Consider the following 27,605-nt stretch of genomic DNA (forward strand, 5'->3'; position numbering starts at 1 on the left):
CCACAAGCCATGAGATCATGACCTGAGCTGAATTTGAGTGCTTAACCAACTGAGCCACCCGGGTGCCCCTCCTTTGCCCATTTTTTAATTGTTGAGTAGTAAGAATTGTGTGTATACCCTTATCACATGCATGATTTGTGTACCTACCTTTCTTGAATCAATTGCAAAGCAAAATTTTTCAAGAAGGCTTGCATTTTGCTGCCATGCTGCGGTCTCTACGAAGCCCTGCCTCAGATCTGATTATTCATATCTGGAGGGTGGCTGGAACTTACCTTCAGAAGTGGGGTTTGGGGTGAAAAGGAACCATTTTGTTTGCTTCCTTTCGATAGTGATGTCGTACATACGTCCTTCTGCGTGAGGACGCCATGGTCCACGTCCCCCTTATTGGCAGGTGCCGTGAGGCTGAGGGTGCATGTGGCACAGAAGCATGAGGGTTTATGGCATTTCTGCCCATGGTGGGATGGAAACTTTGGTTTTGCTTCCAGGTTAGGTTTTTGTCCTTTGCTCTTAAAGAGCAAAAAAAAATTCCCTATTGGCCAACGGGTTGCAGGAATTAAGGGGTCTTTTGCTCTTAAAGCAGAATTCTGGGCGTGCCTGGGTGGCTCAATCGGTTGAGTGTCCGTCTTCGGCTCAGGTCATGATCTCCCAGTTCGTGAGTTCGAGCCCCGCGTCGGGCTCTGTGCTGACAGCCAGCTCGAAGCCTGGAGCCTGCTTCCCATTCTCTCTCTCTGTCTCTCAAAAATGAATAAACATTTTTAAAAAGTTTTTTTTTTTTTTTAAGCCGGATTCTGGGGCAGAGGAGCCGCCCCTACCCCACGCCTCGTCCTGACGGCGCATGCGCGGTTGGGAGGGGCGGCCTGGCTGGAAGCTCCTCCTTCTGCCCTGGGCTCAGCCCGGGCTGGGTCGCTGCCCTGCGGCCACTGTGGCCACCGCTCTCCGCTGCCCCGCGTGGAAGTCCGAGAGCCCCGAGCTGCGGCAGAGGAGGGGGGACGCCGCAGAGGGCGGGGCGCTGGCGGCCCACGAAGGGGCCGCGGGGACAGCTGTGGGCGCAGGGGGACCGAGCCCGTCCCGCCCCGGCCTTCCCGCTGCGCGGCGTGCGTGGCACACTGCCGGCCGGGGTGCCCTCGCCTTGCGCTCTGCCTGGTACGGAGACCCGCTGGGGGGTGGGGGGGGAGGCCGGCCTCCCTCTCTCTTCCCGGGGCTCCCATGGGTGGGGCCTGCGGGGTGCCGTCCTGGCACTGGCTACAGCTTCCTGTCGTGGCCGCGTGGTGAAAACCAGCCGGCGTTGCCCCGAAGTGCCCTCAGGCCGGGAAACTGCGTAGGAATCCAGAGACGGTTGTCTGTATTCTCTGCGGAGCCTGCCTTCGGCCTTGTCCCCTTCGGAGACGGAGGAAGAGAACCCCAAGCAGGCTCCTCGCTGCCAGTTAGAGCCCAATGCCGGGCTCGATCCCACCAACCATGAGGTCATGACCTGAGCCAGAATCTAGAGTCGGTCACTTAGCCGACTGAGCCACCCAGGCGCCCCCGTGATGGGCCCTTTTTGAGGGAAGGGGTCTCATGCCGTCCACTTTTGTATGGCACCAGTGCACCTAACATCCCTTGGACCATAAACATTTGCAGAATTTAATTAGGTCGTTGAAAACACCATGAAAATTACCTCAGAAGACACCAAAAATATTTTTTTTAATTTTTTCTTCTGGTGCTGAGATCCGGAGACTTTTATTGCAGGAATAGCAAGTAGTATCGAGATGAACATACTTTACTTACATTTAGTGCATCTCCTGGGTACCCTGTGTGCCATTTCTTTAACCCAGAAATTTTTGTCATTGGTAAAATAAAAGGAAATATTTTTCTACTGAAATAAAGATCATAGTCTAAGGGAATAACTTCGTAAACTTAGCACACTTAAGATATTTTATGTGAATTTCTCCCCTCTACCTCTGACACCACTGCTTTCGAGCTCAGTGACCATGACCCCCCCCCCATGAGAGCCATAAACTGTTTTAAGGATTTCATGAGAAAACCTGTGACGAGTGTATAGCCTGTAGTAATAGCTCACATCGACTGAGTACTTACTATGTGAGACAGGTACTGTTTATTCTAAGCACTTTGTAGATAGTCTCATTTTTAAAATCTATCAGTGGCTTTATGGGGTTGGCATTTTATTATGCCTGTTGTTACAGATGAGAAAATAGAGGCACGGGGGGCGAGATAAGTATTTGGCCCGAGAGCACACAGCTAATTGGTGAGGCCAGTGTTTGAACACAGATCATCTGACGACAGAACCTGCCTCCTGGAGTTAGTGCCGAATTAGTTTCTTCCTTCAAGATGTCTCACGTGATTTAACATGCCTCATTTCATCATGCAGATTAAAGGCCCTTTGATTATGCATTACTCTCATCTCTATTTCCCATCGGCCAGTGTGTTTCAGGAATTAGGTGGTCTGTAAATGATTGTTGGCTAATTGATCCCATGAGGTTTCATGGCAGTACTTGGAACAGCAGTGAATGTTTTAATATAGCAAGGCTTTCATACAGCAAGCTCTTTCCTGTATTCTGTGGGACTCTCAGCTTTAATCTTTATGAGCTCTTTTATCCATCTTAAAGTGGTCATATTCGAAAGAAAAGGAATAAATAATTGGAGGTGTTGTAACATCTAATAGTATGGTGGTTGAGCTAATATGGCTTAATCCCTACCATCTCAAACACAGAAATATAATCCCCCTCTCCATATCAATAAATAGCCAAACCTAAACTCAAAAGAAATAAAGGAAAACCCTCATGTAACATCAAGTAAAAGGGAACTTCTCAAAGGCCTAAGTGTAAAAAAGTGATGTAATGATGTTAAGGTCTAGATCCAATTATAGGCTGTAATGATGGGAGACAGGGATTTTTATATCCACATGGGAAAAAGAGCTATGATCTTGGACCATATGAGTAAAGGAACTAGAATCTTACCAGACCTCTGTGTAAAGCCTAGATTCTCAAAATTCAGCCCTATGCTTTAGGCCCGCATCGGGCTCTGTGCAGACAGCTTAGAGCCTGGAGCCTGCTTCGGATTCTGTCTCCATCTCTCTGCCCCTCCCCCGCTAGCATGCTCACTCGCTTTCTGTCTCAAATATAAAATAAAATGTTAAAACAAAATATAAATTGGCACTGTGCTTGAAAAGAATACCAGAAAAATTCTGCCCAGTGGTTTAGGAAACCCTCAGGAAAGCTTGCCATCTGCCCTTGGCTGTGAGTAACAGGGGAAGAGGAGCACCTATGAAAAATTAAAATGCAGACTTAACTGAGTGTGTGATCTGAAATTATACCACTACAGAATGCCAACTTCCTAACCTGAAAAACTAACCGGAAAACTGTCCTAGTGGTCTTGGAACTCCTAAATCCCCAAAAGAGCTGCCCCCTCCCCACCCCAAAAGAGAAATCTGAGTCAAAAATTATAAACCACACAAGGAAATGACACAAGTTAATAAACACACCACAAGCAAGAGAATGCATATTCCAAAAACTGGGGATAATACAGCAATCTGAAAGAAAACTAAGTGTGTTTAACATGATTAAAGAGGGAGGCACCTGGGTGGCTCAGTCCGTTAAGCGTCCAACTTTGGCTCAGGTCATGATCTCGAGGTTCATGAGTTTGAGCCCCGTATTGGGCTTTGTGCTAACAGCCTGGAGCCTGCTTCCGATTCCGTGTGTCTCTCTCTAACCCTCCCTTGCTCGCTCGCTCTCTCTCAAAGAATAAATTTTTTTTTTTAATTTTTCAGTGATTAAAGAGAAACAGATGAAGACAAACCGTAAGAGACTCTTAAATACAGAGAAGAAACTGAGGGTTGCTGGTGGGGAGGTTGGGTGGGGCGATGGGCTAAATGGATGATGGGTATTAAGGAGGGCACTTGTTGGGATGAGCATTGGATGTTATATGTAAGTGATGAATCACTAAATTCTTCTGAAACCATTATTACACTCTGTTAACTAACTTGGATTTAAATTTTTAAAAAATAACAAAACAAAAAGGCAAAACAAGCAAAAAGAAACAAATGAATAAAAACTTGGAAATAGAAGAAGGATACTCTGAAAAGGATACAGTAAGTTCCAGAAATTAGAAACTTGGCAGATGAGTGAAATAACAAGTAAGTGCGACCCAAGTCAAGATGCATAAGCTGGAAAGTAGGTACTAGAAAATCGGTCAGAGTGTATCACAGAGATTAGAAGGAATATTAAAAAGCCCCCAAATCCTCATATATTTGGATACTTATAAGCATCTTTTTAGAGAATTTACAGATCTAAGAAGAAATCACAATAGCAATTGCAAGACGTTCAGAACTAAACACCCAACAAGTTATTACTATGCAGTAACTTAGGAAACACAAACAGAATTTAGAAGGAAATGTAAACTCTTACATGCATATATTGAAACAAACATGCTAATATACTAAGCAGTCAACTCACAAAGTTAGAGAAAGAATAGGGCAAACCTGTTCTAAAAAAAAAATTGTAACAAAATCATTGGATAAGAACAGAATTTAATGGTACAGAAAACAAAAACACAATAGTGTGGTGTAGGAGTCCTAAACACGTTGTTAGGACGGATGTACCTGTATTAATATGAATAGGTCTCTATCATAGAGTGAAAACATCTCAAAAGGAAAAGGCAGACTACAAAAGACTATATCCAGACTGATACCATTTAAGTCAAATTTTCAAACATATGCCAATGATATTACACATTTTAATGGATACATAGAAACCTTTTTTTTTTAATGTTTTATTTATTATTTCTAGGGGAGAGAGAGAGAGAGACCACATGAGCAGGGGAGGGTCAGAGAGAGAGGGAGTCACAGACTGAAACAGGCTCCAGGCTCTGAGCTGGCAGTCAGCACAGAGCCCGACGCAGGGCTCGAACCCACGAACCGCGAGATCATGACCTAAGCAAAAGCCGGACGCTTAACTGACTAAGCCACCCAGGCACCCTAGACATAGAAACCTTTTATGGACCCTCAACAAAATCAACTTTCTTCCTGAGCCAGGCTGAATTCTTAATGGTCAGTGGTGAACAGACAGGAGAGGTGATTCAGCATAAAGCATCATCGCTGTTGACAAAACGGCACAGACCACATTTCCTGTTGATGGGACAGTTCCATCCATGAAGCAAACTGTTTATCACTGCAGTAATAACAAAATTATATTCTTATCCCCTCCCCCTCAGGACCTCTGCACTCAGTACTTGGCATATACTTGAACATTAATAACTGTGCACTTGTTTTTGCTTCTTCTTGGATTAGATACTTCAAAGGATGCGCTTAATGTACTTTCCTCCCTGGAGCCTGAAAACGAACAGTAACTCCAGCCTTTGTATCATAGTTTGTGCGTGACCCTTTGGTTGTCAGAAAAAGTCGCTAACATTCAACAAAATTGTCCGCAATTGAAATGTTTAACAGTTGGGTGGTGGTCAAGAAGTATGTCCCTCCAAAGTGGCATTATCCAGCGCCTCAAAAAGATGAAATTGTGCGGCCTGAGGAAATGCCTATGATCTGATGTTCAAGGAGAAACACCAAGAACAAAACAAAACTGCTCATGTGCTGTGTAACACAGATGAACTCTGAAAACACACTAAGTGCAAGAGTCCACCTATGCCGTGGTATCAGTCGGGGTCCTCCTGAGTCACAGACTGTCCTGCGTATGCATGCAGGAGACTGACTTAAGGATTTGGCTCACATAAGCGTGGGTTCGTTTAGGTCTGGAATGCAGAGGGCAGGCCTGCAGCTGCGGCACCGAGTAGGGCCTGCTGTCTTGAGGCACAATTTCTTCTTCTCCTCCTCGGTGTTTGCTCATCAGCCTCAGCTGACAGGAGGAGACCACATAGGTCCTCAAGGGTAACCTCCTTTAATTAAAGTGGACTAATTGTCGATGTCAGCCACATCTGTAAAATCCCTTCACAGCCTCACCTGGATCCGTGTTTCACGGAATAACTAGTACTACAGCCTGGCCAAGTTGACACGTAAGACTAACCATCCCAGCCTCGTGCTGAAGGGCTCCGCTGATACGGAATGTCCAGCACAGGCAGGTCACGGAAGGCACATTAGTGCTTGCCGGGGGTGGGAGAGCGGGTGCTCATGGTAAACCTGGTGGAAACACGCTCAAACTAGATGGCGGTGGCAGTTGCACAACACTGTGACCATCCTAAAAATCCCTGAGTTGTACATTTTAAAGATGATAAATTTTATGTTGTATGAATTTTATCTCAATAAAAAAATTGCCTCCCAGCCCTGTAATTATACAGCAATTAAAAATTACAAGAGAGAGGGGCGCCTGAGTGGCTCAGTTGGTTAAGTGTCCGAATCTTGGTTTTGGCTCAGGTCAGGATTCAAGCCCCACATCGGGCTCTGTGCTGGCAGCACAGAGCCTGCCTGGGATTCTGTCTCTCCCTCTCCCTCCCTCTGTTCCCCTGCTCACTCACTGTCTCTCTCAAAATAAATAAATAAACTTAAAAAAATTACAAGAAAATACCCAAGGGAATTCATTTGAAGGGCTTGGCGCAGAGTCCGACACGAAGTATATACTCAGAAATTGTTAACCATTGTGTCACGATTCACCTGAACAGTATATGAAGAAATGGAAACAGTTTCACTTTGCAGACGTTTGAGTTGGTGAGATTGGGAGTGAGTTTCTGAACTTACCATTTCCAGTAGAACTGGGATAATACTGCTTGTGCAGTAAATACATTTTTTTAAGGGTTTAAAAATAGAGCTTTACAGAGGCATCTCTGGGGAGCCAAGGCTCATGTCAAGAGCTTATACTTAGCTCCGAACAAGAAGATGAGAAAGGGGTGCAGCTATACTTCAGTGGAAGGACAGGATAGAGAAACCATCCTGACATCTGCTCAGTGTGTGCACATAGCCATTTGGTAAAAACTTTACTCAGTCTGTACTTCTTATTTTCTGGTTATTAGCATTCATCTTAGATTAGCTCCCAAAGGGCAAGAAGGCATATTGCTAATTTGCCTAATATGGTGCATAGCATGGTGGCATGGCTGATAACTATTTCAGTGATAATTAAAAATATTTTTTCCTCTGCCAATAGTTCTTATTTAATCAAGCCAAAGTCAGTCCGTGTACCAGAGAACTATTCTGGGGCTTTGATTGAAAAAAAAAAAACACAGAAGATTTTAATCTCTTTTCTGAAAATACCCTAAAACAGGAACAATGCTGTTTTCATAAACCTGACTCAAATGCCATTCAACTATCACCAAATTAATTTTTATAACTACAAAAAAAAAAAAAAACCCCACATGTGCAGAAGAACAAAGGCCGGATAAAACTGGAGATGGGGGTGAAGGGGATCATACGCCGGTATAAATCATTACGTGTGACTTTTTCTCTTATTGCGATTTCTAGAATTATTTTTTTTTTTTTAAACATTTTTAATGTTTATATTTGGAGAGAGAGAGAGTGGGAGAGAGACAGACCATGGATGGGGTTGGGGGTAGAGAGAGAAGGAGACATAGAATCCCAAGCAGCCTCCAGGCTCTGAGCTGTCAGCACAGAAGCCCAACCTGGGGCTCAAACCCGCAAGCTGTGAGGTCATGACCTGAGCCGAAGTTGGACACTTAACCGACTGAGCCACCCAGGCGCCCCTCTAGAATTATGTCATGAACAGTAATTTTGTATATGCTTAGAGTGAAAAGAATCACCCCATTTCTTTCGTGGTAGGGCTCTTGGACTGGCAGCTGATGGTGACACCATGAAATTAAAGAATAAACCTCTAGTTGAGGTCTTAATGTCTACCCGCCTAGGATCTTCCTTCCCCGTTTCACAGATACACTCAGCATAAAAAGTGGTGAAGGCCTGGCCAGCTGTAGGAGCTAATGAAATGGTCATATGAGCCCATTTTAAAGCTGAGGACACCAAGGCTCAGAGATGATCACAGCATCTTGAGCATTAGAAGGGACGTTGAAGGCCTCTCATCCAAGCCTTTTGCCCTGAAGAGAGAGGTTTAAATTGTGGCCCATGTTACACAGCTTGTAAACTGATGGAGCCAGAACTTGAGCCTGTTGTTCTAACGTGGGGTTCCTCCCCAGCTGCCTCACTCCTTGCTTGGGATCTTCTTGCCTTTGTGAGGGAAAGCTGCCCAAGAGTGAGTTCCTGGTAATTTCTGGGGCTACCGACGTCCTGGTAACAGTCTTACCCTCAGGCTCCCGTGCTGGCCCTGCGGAGGGCCTCTGTAGCGCTGCACCATTCAGGCACCGTCTTGACTCTCCCCTTCCCTGGTTCAGGAGCTGCCGTACCACGTGGGTCCGATCTGCCTCCTGGTGAGCTCTTATCCTTAGCAGCCTTGACCTTAAAGACCTCTCTGTGCTCTTGAATCCAGTCCAAGATTCTGGCTCTGGAAGAAGGTAGAGAAGGGTTGTGCCCTGTGAAACCCTGACCTCATCTTGCGACCTGGACATTCTTCCAGTGATTTTTTCTTATCAGACATCTGGTTTTTCCAAACTGCTTTGAGACCAAGATAAAACACACCCATTTACAAGGTGTAGCTCCTGACTGAGGTTCCCCAGCAGCTACTTCTTACACCTGAGGGTCCCAGGGTGACATCTCTGGCCCAGGGCTCCTCTCTCAACTGCTGTTCCGGGTCTTGATTGGTATTTACAATCTCCTCCTTTTCAGGAAAGAAAATGGAAGGAAGGAAAGGAGGGAGGAGGGGAAGGGAGAGAAAGGAAAGGAGGAAAGAAGGAGGGAAGGAAGGAAAGGGAGAGAAGAAAGAAGGGAAGAGGGAAGAAGGAGAGAGGGAAGAAAAGAAGGGAAGGGAAAGAGGAAAGAAGGGAGGGAAGGGAAGGAAGAATGAAGGAGGGAGGGAAGGAAGGAAGGAGGGGAAAGGAAAGGAAAGAGGAGGGGAGGGAGGAGGGAGGAAGAACTTAGAATTTGTGATACTCAACTCTAAGAACATACTTGATACAAAGTTTTCAGTACTAAATACAGTAACCTTTTCCTGGTGATCACCACCTCTGATAGCTCTGAAATGGCTTTGTGGTAATTCTTTTATCTCTCCCATAAAACCCACATCTGGACAAAGGCTGAAAAACAGCAAGTGCTTTCCTTTCTCATCTCCCTGCATTTATTTGGGGTAGAAATGATTAGAGGCACAGTTAATCAGCAGTAATATAAACCCTAAGACTGGAGCTCATGGAGTTCTTTTGCCCCTCAACAGAGTGCTTCTGTAGCTGTTTTCTGAGCAAAGACACATCTCCTTTCTTTTTACATACAGAGCCGCCTTTGACGTACAAGCCACACGTTTACTTGAGACAGCCTGAATAGTATGAGAGAGAATGTCTCTCTGTTTGGGTTTTTTTTTTAAACGCTGGTACTATAGAGTATATCCTTACAGCGTAAAAGACGTATGTTTCATATAGAACAGCGGAACATAGGCAATTTATGAAGTAGGAAGTGAGCACGACATGTTTTTTTTAAAATTCACTTAAAATATTTTGAATCCTTGGCATTCTTAACCATTCAGGGGTCTCTAGCCCTGGGTTTTGAAATACGAACCAACTAGGATTGAAATTGGACGTGTGTGTGTGTGTGTGTGTGTGTGTGTGTGTGTGTGTGTCTTAGCTATAATAAGAGAAGGGTTTGAGTGTGTTTGTTCCAAAAATATTTTAAAATGGCTGATCAGAAATACATTTAGAAATGCCTGCATGAACAAAGAGATCAAGACAAAGGTGGAATGTGTAGGAAACTAAAATTAAATCAGGGATAAGGTTACCATGTGGCTATACCGTGTGGGGCTCCTTTATTCGGCCTGCTAACTGCCACAGGGAGCACAGCAGGATTTAAATGAAAACTCTAGTGTTGATTATAATTCACATCTCTTTTCATTACCCTCTAGCTCTTAACTTGCCCAAGCAACTGTAAATTTTCAGACTCATTGTCTGAGTTTGTAAAGGACCATATCCAATTATCCCCTCCTTGACTCTTTCTACCCTTTGTCACTGTATTTCTGGTTAGCGGAGGAAAAAAGATGTACAAGTCATCGCAGTCCATCTTATCTGTTGACTTAAAAAAGAGGGGGTTGGAAGGGCATGGTGCTCCTAACTAGTGACTCTGGATCTCAGAGTTGTGAGTTCGAGCCCCATGTTGGGTGTAGAGATTGCAAATAATAATAATAATAAATGTAAAAAAAAATGAAAATAAAAATTAAAAGGGGTGACCTGGGAAGGAGCAGAGTGTAGGAGTGGGAAGGAGTAAGGCAGTTAGATATTAGGACCGTTTGAAATCTGAGATTTGTAGTTAGCAAAGCCAGCACAAGGAAAGAATTCATGTAGACACCTCTGAGGGCACGCTTTCGGAGAACGTGCACTTGATCCTTGAACAACACAGGTTTGAACTGTGCAGCTCCATCTACACACATTTTTTTTTCAATAAATACAGTCCAGCACTGTAAATTTATTTTCTCTTCCTTATGACTTTTTTTTTAATTTTTTTTTATATTTGAGAGAGAAAGAGAGAACCAGAGCCTGAAGCGAGACTTGATCTTATCAGCACTGAGATCATGACCTGAGCTAAAGTTGGATACTTAATTAACTGAGCCACCCAGGTGCCCCATGACTTTCTTAGTAACATACTTTCTCTAGCTCACTTTATGATAAGAAAACAGTATACAATACACGTAACATACAAAGCATGTGTTAATTGACTGTTTTTGTTTATCAGTAAGACTTACAGTCAACAGAAGGCTGTTAGTAGTTAATGTTTTCGTGGAGACAGAAGTTACACATGGATTTTCAACTGTGTGGGGGTTGACACCCCGGACTCCAGCATTGTTCAGGGGTCCACTGTATAACATTTCTTTATTTTGAACATTTTCCTACACTCACATAATTATAAGCCTTAGTGTCCACAGCACAGATTCAGGAGCCTCTTGAGACCAATTTGGACACATTGTTATCTAGAAATAACTAAAAAAGATACAGAAAGCCTTAGACAACACAGTGGTTCAACAGTGTGTGAATGTAGCAAACCAAGAGAACATTATACTGCTAATAAAATTACAGAAGTTGCATACACAAAGAGTATCATAAAAACTACCATGAGTTTATGAGAAAATGAGAAAAATGAACACTGGTATGTAAACTATAAAATGAACACTGTATGTAACCTATAAAATCAACACCGGTATGGAAACTATAAAACCTAAGGCACCTAGGCTGCCTGGCTGGCTGAGTTAGTAGAGCATGTGAGTCTTGATCTCAGGGTCATGACTTTGAGCCCCAGGTTGGCAGTAGAGATTACTTTAAAAAAACAGACAAGTAAATAAAATGTAAAATACCTAAGGTAAACCAAGAATAAGGGGAGTGTGTAAAAACAAAATAGTCATATTGGGTTGAATAAAATGATGAATTTCTTTTCCTGCCCAGCAGGATTTGGGATGTTTTGTTATTATAATAACTATAATTGGAGGATAAAAGAGATAAAAAACAAAAGCTTCCAAGTGAGGAATATTTTTTATAGACTTGATGAATAAATGTATACTTTTTATTCATTAAAATGTGGTTTGTTTTTTAAGTCTCAAATTTACAGACTCATGGAAGATCATCTAAACTATTTTTCATGCCATTAAAATGTGAGGGTCTCTGGGGGTATTTTTCCATAGAAATGTGTTCAAAAGAACTCATTGCTCTTCCTCTTTTCTTTTCTCCTGTCTTTGCTTCTCTTAGGGATTGCCATCGGAGTCTTGGTTCGAGAATACAGCAAGCTGTCTAGTCTGGAGAAATTCTACTTTGCTTTTCCTGGGGAAATTCTAATGAGGATGCTGAAGCTCGTCATTCTGCCATTAATTATATCCAGCATGATTACAGGTACCGTGAGAAAGCTGATGGTTCTCTGTGATTATTTAAGGAGCTGTCTCTTAAGTTGTTCTTTTCTAATTATGGAAAAAATTGAAATGCATTTGATGCCTCATACACACACACTCTGCTTACTTGGAAAGTATGTATTGGCTCGCGGGGAAATACTGCATTACTCACAGAGTGACACTGCTCTGCCCAGACACTGTCCACCACAGCTCACAGCTTCATTGGGCCAGCCACGTGATATCTTGTGAGGAAGATGCCATTTTCTTTTTTCTTTTCTTTTTTTAATGTTTATTATTTTTGAGAGAGAGGGTGAGCAGGGGAGGGGCAGAGAGAGAGGCGGACAGAGGATCTGAAGCGAGCTCTGCACTGTCAGCACAGAGCCCAATGCGGCACTCGAACTCCATGAACCTTGAGATCCTGACCTGAGCCGAAGTCAGACGCTTCACCACCTAAGCCACCCAGGTGCCCCGCAAGGTGCCATTTTTAAACATACTATAAATAACACTCTACCCAGGACACAGGAATAAAACAAAAACAAAACAAAAACAGGCACCATATTTGGCCACTGAGAATGTCAGCCATTGTCCCCAGGCGAAATGTGGGCGTCAGTTTGGAAGCTGTTTTCAGTGGTTCACTTGTCTGGTTCCCCACCCGCCCTCGGCACCTGCCCTCGGCTTCTTTCTACCTTCCTCGCTGTGCTTCCCCTCCTCCTCATACCTGCCCTTGAAAACTCACAGCCCTGTGCTGCAGGAAACATTTCATTATGGGTTTGCACCGCATTTTAAAAGCCTAGCAAATCTGAACTTATGACACAGTTGGCTTTGAAAAGGCTTTCTCCCTGAGCGGCCGTTCTCTTGCAAGGTGTGTCTACAGAGCAGGCGCCCTGGTGGAGATGGAGATTAATTTGCCTTACAGAAATGTCCCTTGTCTGAGTGCAGTAAGCTTCTAGTGCATTCCATAGTTTCTTGTACTTCCCTTTGCTCTGGCAATAGGTAGAATGTGGCCTGATCATTGCTAGTGTTGTCCACTTGAAAAACCCAGGCTTGATGTAATCCTGTAGTTAGGAATGTTGACGCATCGTCTTCTAGAACATTTTCCCCCACCACCGCTACGAAGACCTGGGGCTGATCTGTGTGGAACATTGGATGTTGGTCTAGGGCGGGGGGCGGGGGGCCAGCATCTGCTGTACTGAGCTGTAGGTTTGGCTTTTGAACTTTTCAAGTGCCAAACTCCAGTCAGATTAGAATCTCCTGGTCTGGGTATCCTTGGCTTATTACCAGCCTAAAAAGAGTGTTTAATTATTTTTATGTATGTATTTAATTATGTTTTGAAATGCCTGGCTTCTTTTAGGCCCTGCAGCCTGAGGGCCAAATCAGCAGGCCAGTGCTTTGTACCGCGTGTTGTTTATCCGTTCAACTGTAAGTTATTGTAAGCATCTGAAGTTTGGAAGATTTCATGTAGGCATCTGGACTTCTGGCTTCCTCTGAAAAGAATTAAGATCACAAAACACTGGATCCATGTCCCCCCACCTCCCCAGGCCAAGAGTGATCTGGAGCTAAGAGACAGCTACTCTATGTAGTTTGAAGCTAATACGTTTGAGGATACCACAGCCCCCCACCCCATCATCTGACCCCTCGCCTATGGCACTCATTTATCTGCTGGCCCAGTAGGGGTTGCCTTTATGGCCCCTTAGAATTTTCTCAGCATCAAGATTCTAAATCTCTTCTGAGGCTCCTTTGAAAAGATGATGAAAGCTTTAGAGTCTCTCCCAAGGAAAACGTTCACAGTTTTACATAGAATACTATACTTTGCACGCACTTGGCATGAGGTACATAAATCACTTGATGATCGATACCACTTAAAACTTGGGTCTGTGGAGGAACGTATGGAAAGTTGATCCAAATTAGGCAGCAGATCTAAAACTCATGCGTTAAACCAAGTTTGGGAGAAGAGGTAAAAATACATGTATGAATATACTAGTATAATATGTGGTGTTTGAAATATGTATCACTTCTGGCAGCCAACAACTAGTGATATTTTTGCAGTTGGGCTGTTCCGTGTGCGAGCTCAGCCTTACAGATAATCTAGGAAAATAATTTGCAGCCCTCAGCACTCCGCTCACCACAGAGCCCAGCTGCTTTTTGAAGCTATATCATAGGTTTGGAAAGTTTTTTACAAAAATTTTAATGTTTATTTATTTTTGAGAGACAGAGCACAGGCAGGAAGGGGCAGAGACAGAGGGAGACACAGAATCTGAAGCAGCTCCAGGCTCTGAGCTGTCAGCACAGAGCCCAGTTCAGGGCTTGAACTCAGGAACCTTGAGATCATGACCTGAGCCAAAGTCCGACACCTAACTGAGCCACCCAGATGCCCCCTGGATATTTCTACATTTTCCTTTACCAAACCCCTGGCAGTTAAGTGAGTAACAGAGTGCAGAACCACTACCCCATTCTGTTGCCCTGAGCGAAAGATTCAAGGGACATGAGCAAAGCAGGATGGAAACAGTGAGCCCATGTTCATGTTCTAAATTGTCAGATTAAAGGGGGAAAGTAGTATCACTAGTGCAGGCACGGTTGTGGGAAAACGGGCTCATTCATACATTTTCAGTTTGGAACAGATTTGGTGGGGGGCAGCTTGGGACATGTTCTGATCCCTCCACTTTGTAATTCTGCTTCTCAGAATTTCTCGTAAATAATCAGAGATACATTCAAAGATTTAGGTACAAGGATGTCCATGGTAGCATTACTTCTATAACGGTGGTGAATTATAAGCTGTCTCAGTGGAAGTTAAACACCTAAGTTATGATTCTCTACAACTATTAAAAAAACCTTGGAAACATTTAATGACGTGTAGATATGTTCTAACATGGTGTAAAATAGGAAAATAAATTACACAATAGGATGTTGTATATGATCCAAATCTTATTAAAATTTATGTGCATTTTTTAAAGTCGGGATGAAAACCAAATAGTTAAAGGCAGTTGGATCAGGATAGTAAGAAAACATGACTCATTGCGCTTCCTTTACATTTTCAAGGTGAATACATGGGTTTGTTTTTTTTTTTAATTTTTTATGGTCTGTTTTTTATGTTTGAGAGACAGAGAATGAGTGGGGGAGGAGCAGAGAGAGAGGAGGAGACAGAATCGGAAGCAGGCCCCAGGCTCCTAGCTGTCAGCACAGAGCCCGACGCAGGGCTCACACTCGCGTACTACGAGATCATGACCTGAGCCGAAGTCGGATGCTTAACCAACTGAGCTACCCAGGCGCTCCTTTGTTTGTTATTTTTGTTTGGTTGGTTTTATATTCTTTCTCTCTTCCTCCCTCTCTCTCTCTCTCCTTCCCCTTCTCCTCCTTTCCCCGTTTCCCACTTTCTCCCAGAGTGAGACAGGTTGTGCTCTGTGTCCCCCTGTAGCTCTGTTCCACCTTTTCCCTGGTGCGTGGCCCTTGCCCGAGACCCCGCAGTGGTCCTCAGCCTCCCCAGCCCAGCACGGAGCCAGGAGGGTAAAGTGGAGGATGGCTGTGGAAATACACAGGAAGAGCAGTTTTCACATTTCAAAAGCCTTTATAAACCCAGCAGATCGGTAGCTTATTTTATACACTTATTAGGACAAAGAAAGATGCATGTTGGATGCTGGGGAGAGTTAAATGGATGCACTAAGGACACAAATTAGAGGTAGAAAAAAATTAAGACCTACGATTAGTAATCTGTGCTTCTGCATAAAGGAAACTGTCTTGATGAATTAATAAGTAGCGGGGGAACCCTCTGGCATCAAAGCCTCTGCTGACATAAAAATACTTCATAGCTGTTTTTTTAAACAGAGGCATCCTTCATGTGATGATGAGTGTGACGTGTCACATTAATCAGGGAAATTTGCATAGAGGCTTAGATGGTATCAAGAAATTGTTGATAATTTTCTTAGTGGTGATAATGGCATTTAGTTACATAAGAAAATGTCCTTTTCAATGCATATGGAATTATGTAGGGATAGAATGACAGAATGTCCAGAATTTAGTTAAAACAGAAAAAAAAAAAAGAGAAAAAAGCACAGTGGATGTAACATCAGGGCATTTTTAGAGACGGGCAGTGTAGACACTAACGGAATCCTTCCTGTAATTGATGTCCTGAGGGACATGCGTCCTGTGATGTGCAGAGTATCTGTTTGGGCCCCGTTAACGGTTAGGTTTCTGAGCTGTGCTGGTATCAGACCACCGGGGAATTAGCAAGAGAAATGACTTATGGACACTCCTGAGAATTGTGGCTGTGGAAAGCCCTGGTCCAGGTCTCACCAACCAGTGAGTTTAAATCCAGAGCACGTTTTCTTTTTTTTCTTTTTCTTTTTTTTTTTTTTTCATTTCTAGGAGAGAGAGAGAGACCACGTGAGCAGGGGAGGGTCAGAGAGAGGAGGGAGTCACAGACTGAAACAGGCTCCAGGCTCTGAGCTGGCAGTCAGCACAGAGCCCGATGCGGGGCTCGAACCCACGAACCGCGAGATCATGACCTAAGCGAAAGTCGGACGCTTAACCGACTAAGCCACCCAGGCGCCCCCGGAGCACGTTTTCTTTAATACACAGATGATGATGATGACCGGGGCCTCCGATGGCCAGCACAGGAAAGGGAACGGCCGCTCAGCCGGCTCCCAGAGGTTCCAAAGCATCGCTCCAAGATGGTGCCTTAGCTATGCTCAGGGTGAGGCCCCCATCTTTTCCATCGAGCCTCTTGGCCGCCACCACCTGGGCCAGAAGTGCTCCCCCGGGCACAGCTGCCTCCCTGGTGTCTCCTGTGCCTGCGACCATGCCTCCGACCCTGAGGAGCTCCCCCTTTGTCCCTCTCTCCTGTGACAGGCATGAGAACTTAGTTCTTCACAGGCTGTTCCTTGGGTCAAAGCTTTATGAAAGTTTACGGAATAAAAGCAGGTGAAACACCAACAGTGTTGGTGCCCCCAAGGGGGTCTCGCCACCACCTGACGCTAGGTTTTGAGAAGGAAAAATGTCACCATCACACAGGTCTTCCTGCCTCATCCTGGGAGCAGACCTCCTCCTGGATATTTACCGACGAGGAAAATCCACTTCAGAGGAAACCCTCTCTGCAGGTGCATAGGGACGGTTTGCCTTGTGGGCCCCATCAGGAGACCCACACCAGAATGGATACCGTTCGTACCTGCGGGGTTGGGGCTTACCCCCCCAACTGCAGCACGTGGGACTCTGTCCAGGTTGGGCTGCATTGAGTCCATGCCGGCTCCTGTGCAGTTTGTCCTGAGAGCAAGTGCTTACTCCTGCCCGTTCCTGTGGCACCTTATCCGGATTCCCTCCGCATGTTGGCTCCTCAAAAGCACCCACACCATACTTGGTTTGTACTGTGGGTTTGCAGTCCAGTACATCGCGAATTTATACCAAGCCAAGAAAACTCTCTCCTTTCCCTCCATCCCAAACCACTTGGTCCCTGGGTCAGAGCACTGAGTTCACCTCCTGGACAAATCATGTACCAAATATGAGACTTTGGTAGAGGATTCTTGCATTATGTTTATCGATGAACTTTCCCCCTTTGACAAGAGCACTGCTTGGGTATTAGATTTACATTTGTGGGAAGCTTCTTCAAGGATAAATGTAAGACTCCACCCTTTAATGATTTAAGAAAAAAAAAAAAAACTTGTTTCAGACTTTAAATGGTTATCACTCCAGCCCCTGTACATCAGGAGTTCCAAATTTTTAGGGCTTGATCTCAACTCTAAGGCCTGAAGTTTTCCACTACTTCATAACCAAGAAAAAATAACGCTAATAGAGGCTTAGATAAAACAATATTTATTAAAGAGCAGTCAGATGTAAAATATGTAGCAAGTAGGGATCTGCACAGTTGTTTGTTTTTGTTTTTTGTTTTTGTAAAGGGCCAGATAGTGAATATTTTAAGCTTTTCAAGCCACATGCTCTCTGTCCAGCTTCCCAAGCAGCTGTCACAAAAAAGCAGCCATAAACAATATGTAAGTGATGGGCGTGGCTGTGTGCCAAAAAAGCATTTATTTGCAGTAACAGGAGGCTAGCCAGCAGCTGGCCAAGATGAAGGATAAGGCTACATTCTAATTCTCAAGATGCAGTGTAGTTGAGGTAGAACCTTTGTGGCAAAATAAACCGGCACAGCGAGCAAATCCTACTTCTATGAAGCCGTGAGTGTAAATGCCCTGAAGAGGCACTGAGGCATGGAGGGGGGGGCAGGGTAAGTGAAGTTGGTCAAGGTTTTTGGAGACAACTATTTAAAAAAAAAAAATTATTTTTAACGTTTATTCATTTTTGAGAGAGAGGGACAGAACACGAGCAGGCAAAGGCCAGAGAGAGAAAGCACAAGACACAGAATCTGAAACAGGCTCCAGGCTCTGAGCTGGCAGCATAGAGCCCAACGAGGGGCTCAAACTCACGAGCTGTAGATCATGACCTGAGCCGAAGTCGGATGCTCAATCCACTGAGCCACCCAGGCACCCCAGAGACACCTGTTTTTGAAATTCAGGCTTTGCAGGAGAGGACACATTGGATCGAGTAGGCTGGGGAAGTCCTTTTTTTTTTTTTTTTTTTAAGCGAGGTATTCATTTACTCATAAGCAGCTGTGAACCTGGGTACGATCCCACATCCTCTGGCAGAAAGAACCATGCCATATGCCCCTCCCCCCACCCCCCGAAACAGAGTTTGATTAAATTCAACATTTGTTAACCCCAACTACATGAAAACAGATGAACAGAAAACCACCTGTGACAGGGTGAGGTCCCTGCCATTCACCCGGTCACGGACCACAGGACTTCTGCTGGTCAGGTCCATGAGGCCCCGCGTGGCCAAGAAGGTGGAAGAGCGGAAGATGCATGTGTCACTTGGTCGTGCGGCTTGCTGTTGGGGAGCTGAGAGTGGTTAATGTCCCCTTTCGCTCTTGGGGGTGGGAGGAGTCTGTGTGCTCTTCTGGAAACGTTGGTAGTTTCTTGCACACTTTCATCTGGAGAAAATTGCCATTTCAAGGTGGCCTCTAAACTTACAGTTCCATGCTGGGAAGGCAGGGCAGTGGCCCACACCATACAGACCACGGATGCGCTTCTTGCCTCATTTGCAACATCTCTAACCACTGGGTTCTGCCTGCATTTAAGTGCTTCTTTTCAACCTTCCCAAGCCTTATTGGGGAACTGAAAAATAGGATGAAGGAAGCAGCTTTGTACGCATGAATGAAGCATTTTCCTAAGATCATCAGGAAATTCATGTTGAGTTAGAACACAGCTATTGAAGCCAGAGGACTTACTATATTAATTTGATGTCCGTAATGCCTTTTCTGCAAAGAAGAAAGGGGCACCCAACGCGTAAGAAATGGAGTTCCCACGGCGAGCGTGCCATTTGCCGCGGTAATAAAATGAAACGTGGCAAGGGGAGAGTATGCCTTGCATCAATCTAATTCTGAGATATCAGCGCCAGAGAATCAACCATAAATGAGCTTTATTCCTGCGTCTCCACTCTTCACTGGCTCACAGCTCCACTCAACTAGAAGTTAACCTGATTTTGTTTCTTAAGAAAAGGAGTGAAAAACCATCTGGGATTCTAAGAAGCCTTCTATGTGTTGAATGCATGGACCTGGGATACCACTCATTCATTCATTCATTCATTCATTCCATCTTCAGTGTCCCAGGCTCTGTGCTACACACATATGATAAAGATAGGTCCTATTCCAGCGAGAAAGAGCGAGTACATTATAATGTGCTGTGGTAAGAGCTTCAGGGGGATGAGGACCTGGGGTGGACTTATGAAGAAAAGACAAGGGTCAGATGAAGAGGGCAGGGACTCCAGCGGAAGAAAACAGCAGCCTGCATGGACGTCGTGGGGATAGCGAGGCTGTGAGCAGAATGCTGGCCACCTGAGGAAGAGGAGTGGAGAGGGAAAGGTGAGCACGTGCCTTCATCAGGGGTCTATCTAGCAGTGACAGCCACCTGTGCCGTTCTCTGCAGAGGAACACCCTGATCAAGCATCAGATGGGGAAGTATTATTAAAGAAAAAGAAATTCAGTGATGCTTGTTAAGGGTACTAAGGCAGACTTTATTCAGGACCATCCTGATAGGCGTGGGGACCTCTGTGTGGTGTGACTTCGCAGTGGGGGAGAGAGATGGGGCTCAACTCCAAGTGAATCCAGCATCAGCAAGTGAGAATTGATAGCCAAGGAGCAGGGTTGGGTGATCAGGGGACGGAAATTTACGAAGAGGCAGTTTCAAGGGTAAGGGGATTCTGGCTAAGCCAACCTAGTAGGATTCTTGCTGAAGGCAGGCCAGGGTGACCAGACCTCACCTAGGGGGGTTGGGGGGGACGGGGCTGGGGAGCCTGATTAGGTGTGCAGAGTGATCAGATCCTGAGGGTTCTGGTTAAAGCGACTTAGCAGGGTTCTCACTAAAACTAGATTTTGCAGGAAAATACACAGATGGGCGTAGAAGGTTCAGGAGCCTGACAGTGTGGTCAAACAAAGAACCCTGTCAGTGTGGGTCATAGAGGGGCAGGAGAGCCTGGTGGTTAAACCTGCCAGACCACCTCGATGTGAATCCTGCCTCTGCCGTTTGCTAGCTGTGAAACCTGGACACTCAGCTATAAAACAGGGAAGTCATAGTACTTTGTCGTGGTGTGCCTGATACTGTCAGAAGTTTCTAGAAAGCCCCTGCATTGGCATTGGCAGCTGCAGAGCTGGCATTAGAATTGAGCCATACAGATGAAAGCACACACAGTGGATTTCATTCTAGAAAGGAAAACATTATAAGAAGATTTACTTTTGTAAGACACTAGATTATGAAGTTCACCAGCATGTAAGTGTCTTCTACCCAGAATCCTGAGCTCCAGGTTTTATAGGATAGGGAGAAGCAAAAGAGAGCTCAATGATAATTAGGTTCTGGTTAAAAACAAAAACAGAAGTCTCACTGAGCTGTTAGCCATCCAGATGTCAAAGCCTTCGTTTGGGCTTTGAAGAGAACAGCTGAGTCACTCAGATCCTCTGAGGTGTATTCAATGTTCTTCTTGAACCATCCCCTCCTGTAAAAGCTCGTGGGAAAAACTGGTCCCAACTACAAACACCACCAATGTCTGTGGTCTGAAGGATGCTGAGAACAGCCCCCTGGATGGCTGACGGAGGCCAGCCTGCTGCTTCGTGGCACACGTTTTGAACATCAGATGTGGACCTGCTGACGGAGGCGGCAAATATGACCTTTCGTTGGTTCTGACCGAAGGCCAGTTTATCATGTTAACTTCACAGAATAGTCTAGGGTGGTGATATAACCTATTTTCAGGGAGTTCTTTGTATTGATGCCTCTAAGGAAAATAGATGTCATGGGCAAGGCGTGCACAGAAATTTATTTTGTATGCCCCTCTCTGCCTCTTCTCTCCCGCTGGCACGTCCCAGGAGTATTAATCCAGGCTGCAGAGATGTCCCTGTGCCCTGGAATGACAAAGCCAGATCCTAGCCAGCCTTGTTTACCCCGGGGAATGAACTTGTGCATTTAATCCCTGTAGCAACCCAAAGAAATTGTAAGGTAGGTGGGACCTTATTTCCATTTTCAGAGATAAAGGCAGTTCCAAGACTGTTCCAAGACCACACAGGACACACGGGCACCTGGGACTGGTGCAGAGTCTCGAGTTCCCTTCTGGGACATTGCGCTGTGCAGGGACCAGAGCCTGAGAGAGGGGTCTGGGGCGGGCACCCAGTCGTAGCGAGGTTACGCATTCAACCAGCACATGTTTATTGAGCTCCTACGTGCTGGGCACTGGCGACACATTGATGGACACGCGGTTATCTGGGTCTCCTGCCCTCCACAGAGCTCGCTCTAGTCTAGTGCAAAAGATGGTATATAAATAATGAGCCCAGTGACAAGAATTGTGAAATGTGATATGAGCAGGGTGTCAGATGAGGAAAACACAGGGGCCTGATAACTCAGGGAAGGATCCCGAGGAAAAGACTTGAAAGTAGACAAGTGAGGAGTAGGGGAAGGCAGTCAGGCAGAGGGGGGGCCCACAGAAAGTGGGAGGGAGCTCGGTCTGCTCTTGAGGAGGTCTGGAGGACTACTAAGCAGGAAGGTAGCACAGCCTGGGCTGGGCAGGTGGGCTCTCTGGGGACAGGGTCTCTTCAGGCAGGGTAAAGATTTTCCAGGTTATCATGTGTCCTTGGACGCTATACCGGAGTGTGAAATGGCCTGGTGGGTGCTTTTAAAGGATCTCTTTAGCACCCGTGCGATGAAGGAATACAGAAGGATTCTGGAGAAAAGTGAGGGAATGAAAGCTACCTCTGGCTGAGGGCCTTGCATTTGATCAGCCCCACCCCTCGTATCGACCCTGTCATTTAGTAATAATGGAGGCTGTCTGCCGAGTGCAAACTGAGTTGTGGGCGGTGTCCCAGGTGTGTTGTCCACACTCTCTCTAGTCTTCACAGCAGCTGTGCAAGGTGAGGTTCTCCACGTGCTGCTCCCAGTTACCCTGCTGGAGGTAGAGGCATCGAAAACCTGCATTTTTATAGATGGAGAAACAGAAGTCTGGGCAGAGAAGGCTGGGATTTGAGCCCGTGCTTGTTCATGCTCATGATGGAGGGACAGGAGTCCTCTGCATGAAAGGGTTTAACTCCCATGCAGCAGTGAGTTCGCTGGGTCTTGTCTCCATTCCCGATTGTGAAGTGCCCACAAATGCCAGACCAAAAGCACCTTCCAGTATTGGAGTTCATTTTGACACCTTAATGACAAGGTGGAGAGAGACTGTCAGGAAAACTTTGTTCCCCAGTGGGTGGTAGCTTCATCAGTGAGCTCGCGCAGGAGGCTTTTGCCCTTGGGTGTTTATTTTTAAAACGTGCTATTGTTTAGCCCACTGCGACTGCTTCCTTTGTAGTGTTTCTATAAAAGGTTCTAAAAGATTATTACAGCTCTGGCCAGAAGCCAGGATCCCCAGCTCATCAGAGCCTCCTCCCAAGGTAAAAAGCAAGTGTGCTTTCTTAAAATGAAGAGCTAGCAGGTCCCCCTGACTTCCAAGGACAACCATGGATAGTATCCCTGTTTCTAGGCCACAGCCCAGCCTCCAAACAGTCCCTTGTTTGAAAAGACCAGCGTGGGCTCACTGGAAACGGGACTTGTTAAGGAAATAAAAATGCAGTGTTAAAAATTCAAAACTCAATCAATGTTTAGCAGGTTACCGCTTGTGAAAGGTGGTAAGGCAGACTCTATTCAGGACCGTCACGGCGGGTGTGGGCACCACGCGGAGGGGTTTTGCAGTGGGCGGGGAGAGATGGGGCTCCACTCTGAATACGGCATCGCAAGTGGGAATCGATCGCCAAGGAGCAGGATGGGGGGTCCGTGGGTGGAAAATCACTAAGAGGGAACATCAGGGGTACTAGAGGGTTCCGGCCAAACTGAACCAACAGGATCCTTTTTTTAATTTTTTTTTTTAACATTTATTCATTTTTGAGAGAGAGAGCTTGCGTGGGGGAGGAGCAGAGAGAGAGGGAAACACAGAATCTGAAGCAGGCTCGGGGCTCTAAGCTGTCAGTGGTGGTCAAACTCACAGACTGTGAGATCACGACCTGAACCAAAGCCAGACGCTCAACTGACTGAGCCACCCAGGTGCCCCTGAGACAGGCCAGGGTCCCCAGATGTCACCTGGGAGACAGTGGAAGATAGAGAAACTGATCAGATGTAGAGGGTGGCGGTTCTGGTAAAACTAACTTAGCAAAGTTCTTGCTAAACCTGGATTTCGCAAGAAGTACACAGGCGGGCCTAGGAGAAGGTTCCGGGGCCCAACTAAAGTATAGTCAAGCAAAGAATCTTTGTCTGAATCCTGCTCATCTTTTTCTGCCCAGATCAGATGTGGTTATCTGCCACGTCACCTCAGCCTGGGGACAACTTTGTCTCCTGCAGAACCCCACGTGCCCATCCTCTGCGCCGGCACTTTGCAAAGCATCCAGTGTCTTTTTTTTTTTTAATCCAATTTACTTAATACATAGTGTAATAATGATTTCAGCAGTGGCATTTAGTTATCTATCACTTACATAATAACACCCAGTGCTCATCCCAGCAAGTGGCCTCCTCAGTGCCCATCACCCATTTAGCCCATCCCCCCACCCACCTCCCTCCAGCAGCCCTCAGTTCACTGTATTTAAGAGTCTCTTAGGCTTTGCGTCCCTCTCTGTTTTTATCTTATTTTTCCTTCCCTTCCCTTAAGTTCATCTGTTTTGTATCTTAAGTTCCAGATACGAGTGAAGTCATATGATATTTGTCTTTCTCTAATTAATTTTGCTTAGCATACTACACTCTAGTTCCATCCACATAGCTGCAAATGGCAAGATTTCATTCTTTTTGATTGCCGAGTAATATTCCATTGTGTATTTACACCACATCTTTGTCCATTCATCCGTTGATGGACATTTGGCCTCTTGAAAAACATTGGGGTGCATGTGCCCCTTCGAATCAGCATTTTTGTATCCTTTGTATAAATACCTAGGAGTGCAATTGCTGGGTCGTAGTGGAGTTCTACTTTTAACTTTTTGAGGAACCTCCATACTCTTTTCCAGAGCGGCTGCCCCAGTTTGCATTCCCACCAGCAGTGCCAAAGAGATCTTCTTTCTCTGAATCCTCACCAACGTCTGTTGTTGCCTGAGTTGTTAATGTTAGCCATTCTGACAGGTGTGAGGTGGTATCTCAGTGTGGTTTTGATTTATATTTCCCTGATGATGAATGATGTTGAGCATCTTCTCATGTAAAGCATCCAGTTTCTTAAATAGATGGGAGGGATCCATTTTTTTTTTTAAATTTCCAGTCTGTCACAGATCAGTAACCTTTGTAGGTTATGCTACAAAGCTTTGTAGGTATGCTAAAGATGAGTTATGAGGGAAAGATATAAAAAACAAAATGCTAGCCCTACTTTTTGTGCTTATATTCCATAATCATAAAATCACCATGCAATTACTATAAAGATTTTTAAACCCTTACCTCTGGTTTCCGTACAGACCCCATCACACCTGCCTTGTGATGTGTTCGTGTGCAGTCCCCTCTCACCCATCAGTTCCCAGAAGACAGGTGGCCGCTCCCAGAAGAGACAGGATCTGGGAATGGGCCACAGAGAGAGGTAGCCAGGCTTCACCAGGCATGAGGCATGGCCTGAAAGGGATCAAGGTGGCTTTTGAGAGTGAAGCCCCAGGATACAGTGATCTCCCACCTGTTTGGGATGAAAGTGCACATGCCATTTGACCTGTCCCCCAGTAAGTGATGGGACCGTATTCTTAACCACTGTGTCATGCTGGCTCTTATGCATGTGCCACAAAATTCTAGACCAGCGCTGCCTCCCAGAACCTCTGCAGCGGTAGAAACGTTCTCTGTTTGTGCCGTCCATTGCGGTAGCCACGAGCTACACGTGGCCAGGGAGCACTTGAAATGAGGCTGGCGTGCCGGGGGAGCGATGCTGTGTCCAGAGTCTAACATCTGGAGTAAGGTGCCATTCTGTGACCTCCCTTGAGCCAGACCACCTGTCGTCAACAGGAGCAGAAGCACTCCCAAGGCAGCAAAGCCTGGCTCTTTGGGATAAGAGGGAGAAACGTACTCTTTTTGTGCAAAAAGCACATGTATACATTTAGTACCTAAACACGTACAGTCTTCCAAAGTATTACAACGTCATGGGGAAAGGTGTCTAAAAGGTTGGGGGAGGGGCAGGAAGCACGCACAATGATGAGGAGGAAAGATAGGCAGAGAAACAAGGTACTAGATACGTTCTCACATGAAGGTGTGTCATGTATGAAAAAGCATTCTTGGTCTCCCTGGGAACCGAACCAAATTGCCAAGTGGCTTCTAAGACTACCTGCCGAGTCCCAATCACTGCCACAGGGCAGATCTCTGAAATGGGCTTGCTCTGTAAGCAGGGGGACTACCTGTAAAAAGATGCAATTCTTTCTGTCACAGGGAAAGCATCAAATACAAATTTCTTTTTTTTTTTTTTAAGTTTTATTTATTTATTTTGAGAGAAAGAAAGAAAGTCTGAGCAAGGGAGGGGCAGAGAGAGAGGGAGTGAGAGAATCCCAAGCAGGCTCTACGCTGTCAGCACAGAGCCTGACGCGGGGCTCAAATCCACAAACCATGAGATCATGACCTGAGCCTAAATCAAGAGTCAGACGCTTAGGGGCGCCTGGGCGGCTTAGTCGGTTAAGCGTCAGACTTTCGCTTAGGTCATGATCTCACGGTTCGTGGGTTCGAGCCCCACGTCGGGCTCTGTGCTGACTGCCAGCTCAGAACCTGGAGCCTGTTTCAGTCTGTGAATCCCTCTCTCTCTGACCCTCCCCTGCTCATGCTGTCTCTCTCTCTCTCTCCTAGGAAAAAAAAAAAAAAAAAAGTCAGACGCTTAACCAACTGAGTCCCCCAGGCACCCCCTCTAATATGGAATTCTTTGGCCACCTTGTTTAATGCACTGGGGCTGCAGAGCCTGAGGCCACACGGTTGGTGCAATGATGGGAACACAGCCTGAGATGATGGCTCACCGGCATCTCTCCCCTGGCCCCGTGCCAGCCAGGAGAGAGGCTGTCCTGAAGCTTGTAACGGAGTGCAGCTTGGGTTTGTTCGTTCAGCGTTCCTGAGCACCCACTAAATCCTGGACACTCTGGTGAGCGTGCTGTGTGGTGGGGCAGCCGTTAGCCACGTGCTGCTACTTACATTAATTACAATGAAGCAAAATGAAAATTCAGTTCCTCAGTCACGCTAGCCACATTCCTTTTTCTTAAATTTTATTTTTAGTGTTTATTCATTTTAGAGAGAGAGAGCACAAGCAGGGGGAGGGACAGAGAGAGAGGGAGACGTAGAATGTGAAACAGGCTCCAGGGTCTGAGCTGTCAGCACAGAGCCCAACGTGGGGCTCGAACCCACGAACCATGAGATCATGACCTGAGCCGAGGTCAGATGCTTAACCGACTGAGCCCCCAGGCACCCACACATTAGCCACATCCCAAGTGCTCGTTAGCCACAAGTAGCCCGTGGTCGCTGCAACAGAACCACAGAAGGAAGCACTTTCACTATCCCATTTCTGTGAGGCAGCACTTGACTGTAATCTCACAGCATGCAGACAGAGCCCTTGTGAGACAGTGGTTAAGAATATGGCCTGTGGGGTCAGATCTGGGTTGGGATCCCAGCGTCACCACGGAACAGTGAGGGATAAAGGAGGTGACACTTTCCACATGCAGTCATTGCGGTGTGTATGGTCACCATCATGTTCATTAGAATTATCCTCCGCATCGTTGCTGTTACTAGAAGGTGAGGTGTGTACACCATCCAGACAGGCTTTCCATATTCAATTAGAGGAGTACAGTTGTTAGTTCAAATACATTTTTTTAATGTGTGTTTTTTGGGTTTTTTTAGAGAGAGAGCGTGAGTGGGGCAGGGGCAGAGAGAGGGAGATGCAGACTCCAAAGCAGCTCCAGGCTCTGAGCTGTCAGCACAGAGCCCGACGTGGGGCTCAAACCCACAAACTGTGAGATCATGACCTGAGCTGAAGCTGGATGCTTAACCAACTGAGCCCCCCAGGTGCCCCTCAAGTACATCTCTGATCTATCCTGCAGAATTGTAGGACTGAGGTAGATTTGACGAGTGGGAAGTAGAGCCAGCCCTTCCCGAAAGTAACTACAATACAGTTGCTGTACTCCAGCAGAGAGGAGCTGGCTGACTGCTTTAGGGGATGTATTTGTTTAAGATATTCCCACCAAGAATCTCATTATTATGAAGCCTTTTATTGCCAGCTGGGTCCTGGAATAGA

General features: G+C 45.8%; 1 protein-coding gene across 1 annotated transcript in view; it reads left to right on the forward strand.

The window, feature by feature from the left end:
• Positions 1 to 27,605, forward strand: part of SLC1A1 (solute carrier family 1 member 1) — an 88,204-nt gene that overhangs the window by 29,401 nt on the left and 31,198 nt on the right. Inside the window, exon 2 of the mRNA XM_039230870.1 lies at positions 11,713 to 11,853. Coding sequence (XP_039086801.1) covers positions 11,713 to 11,853 — 141 coding nt within the window. The remainder of the gene's footprint in view (positions 1 to 11,712; positions 11,854 to 27,605) is intronic.

The sequence above is a fragment of the Hyaena hyaena genome, unplaced genomic scaffold (genome assembly GCF_003009895.1).
Source record: "Hyaena hyaena isolate Hyena2069 unplaced genomic scaffold, ASM300989v1 scaffold_51, whole genome shotgun sequence".
NCBI classification, from domain to species: Eukaryota; Metazoa; Chordata; class Mammalia; order Carnivora; family Hyaenidae; genus Hyaena; species Hyaena hyaena.